The sequence below is a fragment of the Chenopodium album genome, chromosome 16 (assembly GCF_948465745.1).
Source record: "Chenopodium album chromosome 16, dcCheAlbu1.1, whole genome shotgun sequence".
In the NCBI taxonomy this organism is placed as follows: Eukaryota; Viridiplantae; Streptophyta; class Magnoliopsida; order Caryophyllales; family Amaranthaceae; genus Chenopodium; species Chenopodium album.
In genome coordinates, this window is record NC_137849.1 from 7,623,499 (window position 1) to 7,629,366 (window position 5,868).

General features: G+C 32.6%; 1 protein-coding gene across 1 annotated transcript; it reads left to right on the forward strand.

Annotated features, from left to right (window-relative positions):
* Positions 1–5,307, forward strand: LOC145584823 (uncharacterized). Its single transcript, XM_081641612.1, has 5 exons — positions 1–326; positions 1,331–1,380; positions 3,907–4,030; positions 4,142–4,249; positions 4,504–5,307. The coding sequence occupies exons 1-5, from the start codon at positions 92–94 to the stop codon at positions 5,130–5,132; spliced, it is 1,146 nt and encodes a 381-aa protein (XP_081497738.1). The 5' UTR covers positions 1–91; the 3' UTR covers positions 5,133–5,307.
* Positions 5,308–5,868: the final 561 nt, after the last annotated feature.

Sequence of the window (5,868 nt, forward strand, 5' to 3'; positions counted from 1 at the left end):
CCCAATTTTATATCTCAAATATACCTTTAGCACCATAAAAGCAAAAATATAAAATTCTTTAAGGTCAATTCTTCAAACTTGAAGCCTCAAAATGGCCAGAAACTCTTATTTCATTATTTTGTGTTTAACTCTGTTTTGTTTGAGTTTAATTAGTTCTACAGCAACAAATCCTGAAGTTTCTCATATTTTAAACCACCAACATAAAAAAAATCACTCAAAAAGTAAGCCTGAAATTGGGGTTTATGAATTGAAGAAGGGAAATATTTCTATTAAGGTCACTAATTATGGTGCTACTATTATGTCCGTCATTCTTCCTGACAAAAATGGTAAATTTTTTTCTCTTTTTTTCAGCTTAATTTGTTTTTGATTTCATGAATTTTTTTTTATTGGGGTTTTCAAGAAGTGTTATTTATTTCTTGTTTGGGTTATGAAATTGTTTGGGTTTTATTAGATTTTTCGTGAGTCGTAGAGGACAATGATGTACACGAAATTTAATTATCCCGATTTTTCATGAATTTGGTTGGGTTTTCTAATACATTTTATCTTGCAAGAGAGTTTCATGTGTTTTACAATTGTTCTTTATGTGGTATAATTTCTATTTTTGGTTGTGAAATTTATGCAGTGTTGCCGTATTGGTAAGAAGAGAAGGAAATTTGGGTATCTGTATTTGTTTTTTGCTTTACTAGTTGCATTGGTATTCTGGTTCTCCACCTTGACAAATACAGAAAATAATCAATGAAAAAAATGAAAATTGGATTAAATGATTGAGTGGTGGCATTTGAAAACATAAATATTACTCTCTCCGTCCTTAAAGACTATTAGAGCAGGTAGTATATACAATAAGTGTTATTCTCTCCATCTTTAAAAGTTCTATTATTTAGAGAAGGGAGAGTATATAATTTGTATATTTAATTGTCTCTATCGACACATTTCGACAAAATACTAAATTACTCCCTAATAGAAGTGCAAAATTTCTTTCCTGTTAATTGAAGAAATTAAAAATTTATTAAAATAGAATTAAATAAAGATTTTAGAAACAAATTATGTTTAGTTGGTCATATAATTTTGATGTAAACCCTCCAATAAAGCACGAAAAATATATGGAAATCATGTGTTGATATTTTTATTTTTATTTTTTTAAAAATTTTGGTGACATTAAATCATGTGTCAATTAGTTCTATTGATGTTTGATTGACTATTATAATTTATACTTTTCTTTTGAAAGATTTTTGTAATTTTTTTTTTTTTTTTTTTATTATAATACCTTTTCAATAATGATACTCTGTATTGATGTCTAATTATTATAAACAACTACTACGTATAAATACAGGGAAGCTGGCTGATGTGGTTCTTGGTTATGACTCCCCAAAGGACTATGTGGTACGTATATTATTCACCCAAATCAAAATTTCTCAAAATAAATCAAGTTTGTTTTTTACCAACTCATAGGCTTTTTACAATGACCATAATGTTTTGGCCATTAAGCAAATGTTTAAATTTATTAGTCTTTATCACATCCGATTTTTACATATAGAGTATTAATTTAAAATAAGTTGAAGTATAAGGAGTAATTGGTATAGAGGTAAAGTTTGTATTTTAAACTGATATCAAACTCTTATGAGAGACTCTAAAAATGGGGATTCCTTCCGTGTGTTCACTTTTAAAGAGTCTAGCTTGTTCAGATAGAGTGAATTGAGCTATGTCGTATATGCGGATATTAGTTAATAGTGTATATCTCCTTGGCATATACGAGTAATTAAAAGTGCATCAAATAATAAGAGATAGATGAGGTATCGACATATCGTCTTTAATTAAAACCATGGGCCCCGTAGGGTAAGAGATCATGAGAGCAATGATATGGGCGTGAGAACCTGACATGATTTCTTTGCATCTTTGCACGTTGGTTTACTTGGCTAAAAGCCTAAAATATGTTGTAATTTGCAACTTTGCACGTAATTTGCTTGGCATTTATTAGATGATTTTTTTTCAAAATATTGTTCTTAATTCTTATGCATTACATCATTTTATTGCCCACCAAATTAAAAATTAAAGAATATAAAAGGCAAATTATGAACATTTATCTTTTATTTATTTTTTTCGTTATTTGTGAATTAACTTTCGTACGTATACAATATTGTATTTTATAGTACTGTACTAATTTAGTTTTTCATTCTTTTTTTCTTCAATGTTTGGTACTCCTTATCCTTGTGAATTTTAAAAGGGTCAATCTGTTGTCTTGAGAACTTGATTGTAGGCTACTCATTAAACAATTTATGTGATTGCGAATATTGTGTTTCCCAATCAAGTGTACAATAATGAAACCAAATAGGCAAATATTGATTTTTTTTGTGATCCTCTTGAAAATTCAAGGTCTTAGTTACTTGAACGTTGTGTCGACATAATTTAATATAGGAGTTGCGTTTAGTATTTTTCTATTTTTAATTATATTTTGATTTTCGAAATCACTAAAATAATGATTGAATTTTCTACATGCTCTCCTTCTCACCAAGGGGTGAGATAAGACGAACAGGCTTAACCTAACCTATTTCAAGGATTGGCTCCATCACTCTGGTGGATCCGTGATGGTTAGATTATGACCCCGCCATCAAACCACTAACCCAACCCAATTCTCCAATTAATTTATAGTCAATTGACAAAGAAGAGCCCCATATGGATTAGCCCACCACTTAGCCCAGTTACTCTATTAACCAATCTCCCAGTGTACAAGAAGGCCACTTATACTAAGGGTCTGTTCTCTTCAACTGAATTTTGGTTCAGTTCACTTTAGCTTCAATCAGTTTAGTTTCTAATTTTCTTCTCTCATAAAATATTCATTTCATTTCTATTCAGTAAATCAGTATAAGCACTAAGCGTCACCGCGGAAAAAAAAAAAAAAAAAAAAAAAAAAGAATACCTTTGCCACCATCTTTGTCTTAAGAGTTATGAGGTTGTGCACCTAAAAGACCGTAATATTGTGTATATGTTTAAGATATGAGATATAATCGATAATATAAAGTTATACGGCGTATAAAAATTATTGTTAAAGATACCAGTCGTATATAAATATTAGTACAACACATTAACTGGAAAGTACAAAGATTTTGCTGGTCAACCAAGAGTCCAAGACAAACTGCATATTTTATATTTTTATGGTTGATACTCTTGGAGCTCAGCATGTGAACAGCACATTAATCACATGCATTGGATTTTAGATCAACGAAATTAAATGTTATTGATACTACAATATAATTAATTGTCACTTCTTTGGAAAAGTCTAATAAATACATTTAGCAGCTAAGAGCGTTCCTTAGGTTATCCAGAAACAACACAAGAAAGCGTCCCTTTGTATGTCCACATTGTTGTCACATTATTTAAGAATCCAGATTTACATAGGTGAACTATCTGTTAAAACTAAAACTCAACTATTAATGAAGTAGATGAAGCTGTACTATTGGTATTTATGTAGATTATGAGTAAATACCTGGTTATTAGATCTCAATGAACTAAAAAAAAATGAAACACTGATTATTTGTTCAATATATCAGATGAGCTCGTACTCAAAATATAAGAATTCTGATTTTAGACTAGAGAAATTTGATCCGGTTCAAGGACAAGTTGTGTGGGGATTTTTTTTTTGAAAAAATATGAATGTCGATACAGAACACTGTAGCCACTGAACAAAAATGAATGAACATGCCGATATTTTATAAGGAATTTCGATCTGACATTGTTAAATCTTGGATCAGCCATTGTATTGTCGTGACAAGTTTTTAGTTGTTAGGGGGTGTAAAATAAGGGTGTTCAACTTCAAGAACTTTTAGTTTGATTGTAGGAATTGTCTCGTTGCAGTCATTTATAATTTCCAGAGAAAGCTGTTTTGTCTGATATAATTTCTTCTTAATACAGAATGACAAAACATACTTTGGTGCTCTTGTTGGGCGAGTTGCTAACAGAATCGGTGGTGCAAAATACACTTACGAAGGGGTGACCTATAAACTTGTTCCAAATGAGGGAAAAAACATTCTTCATGGTGCAACAACTTTCTTTGTTCAATATATTATTGTACAAATGTTAAGTTCTGCCAAAACGAAAATTTATTAAATTGTATTTCAGCTTCATTTACATTTTCTCATTGTTACAGGTGGCCCAAAAGGATTCAGTACCGTTACCTGGGAGGTAGATCAGTACTACCCGAAAGCTCCTTCTCCATATATTAGGTTCAGTTACTTCAGTAAAGACGGGGAAGAAGGTTAGTCGTTAGCATTTCCATGATTTTAAAATAGTTTAAGATATGTAGGCAGTAGTTTGTTAAATGCGATTATTATTAGAAAAAAAAAATAGTACATGCTGCTTAAGATAATTTATTGAAGGAATACAAAACTGAACTGATTTAAGGCATTGCTTGGATGGTTTATGCTTAAGACATTGAACATTATATCGGGTTGGAGTAGTTGCTTGTTTTTTTTACATATGTGACGTAAATGGTACCACGAAAACTTGCAGGTTTCCCAGGTAATCTCAAGGTAAAAGTGGCATACAAGATAGTCGATGGAAACCATCTTTCTTTCACAATGACAGCAAAAGCTTTGGACAAGGCAACTCCAGTTAATCTAGCCCAACATACATATTGGAACCTTGGAGGCCACAACAGCGGCAACATTCTAGCAAATGATGTTCAAATCTTTGGTTCCCAAATCACTCCTGTTAATGATCAACTCATCCCAACTGGCAAGCTCGAGAAAGTTCAGGGAACACCATACGATTTCCTCAAATCCCATGCTGTAGGAAGCAAGATTAACGAGCTTCCAAATGGATATGACATAAATTACGCGCTTGACATTTCTAATAAAACAGGTCCTATGAATCAAGTTGCTATCGTAAAAGACAAGAAGTCAGGGAGGGTGATGGAGTTGTGGGCAAACAAGCCTGGAGTACAGTTCTATACTGGCAACTTGTTGAAGCACGAGAAAGGTAAAGGAGGAGCCGTATATGGACCTCATGCTGGTTTAGCTTTGGAGACTCAGGCGTTCCCTGATGCAGTCAATCACCCGAATTTCCCATCAGTGATGGTTTCCCCTTGTGAACATTACAAGCATCACATGTTGTTCAAGTTTTCAACCACCAGTCAATAATCAGTTTAGGGAGAGATGGACCGAAAAATTTGTCTTACGGCGTTAACTGTTTTTTTAAATTGTGAAATCCTGAGCTTGGTTGCTTAATGTTCATTTTGATAGGCCATTCTATTCTCCCTGTTCTTTCGGGTAAACAGTTTCAATAAAATTGGCATTTTCTAATAAATTTCTTCCCTGAATACTTTAATTTTGTTGAGGCCGATGATGATTTGATTTCATGTGTAACTTGCAAAACTAGCCCGATGTGAGCAGTGAAGTTCAAGGATGATGTTGAGGCAACACTATCTTGTCTCAAACTCCCAACTCACGTTGGGGTTTAGGCACGGGCTCTCACCTTTGTAAGCATGAACCTGAACTATGTGCCTGAGAGGAATTGGATACACATCACTCTCAATTGCTTCCCATCAACTCATGGCTTTCAAATATGATTTCATTTTGATAGCCCATGTACTATAATTATCCCCTTTGAATGTGGGAATGGAAAGTGAAAAGTTGTTTGAGGTGGACATTAGAACTCTCACAATTTTTTAACCTCACAAGCCCTAAGAATCAAATGGATCTTGATACCAATTTGTTGGAAATAAAAAAGCAAAACCCCAAAGATAAAAACGTGGGAAAATAAAACTACTCTCTCATTCAAATGAAACAGATAATAATAGCCTTTATATAGGCAGAAAACTAATACTAATAAGCCTAATCTTAAGCTAACAACTTCCTAAGTAGTGCCAAAAATATA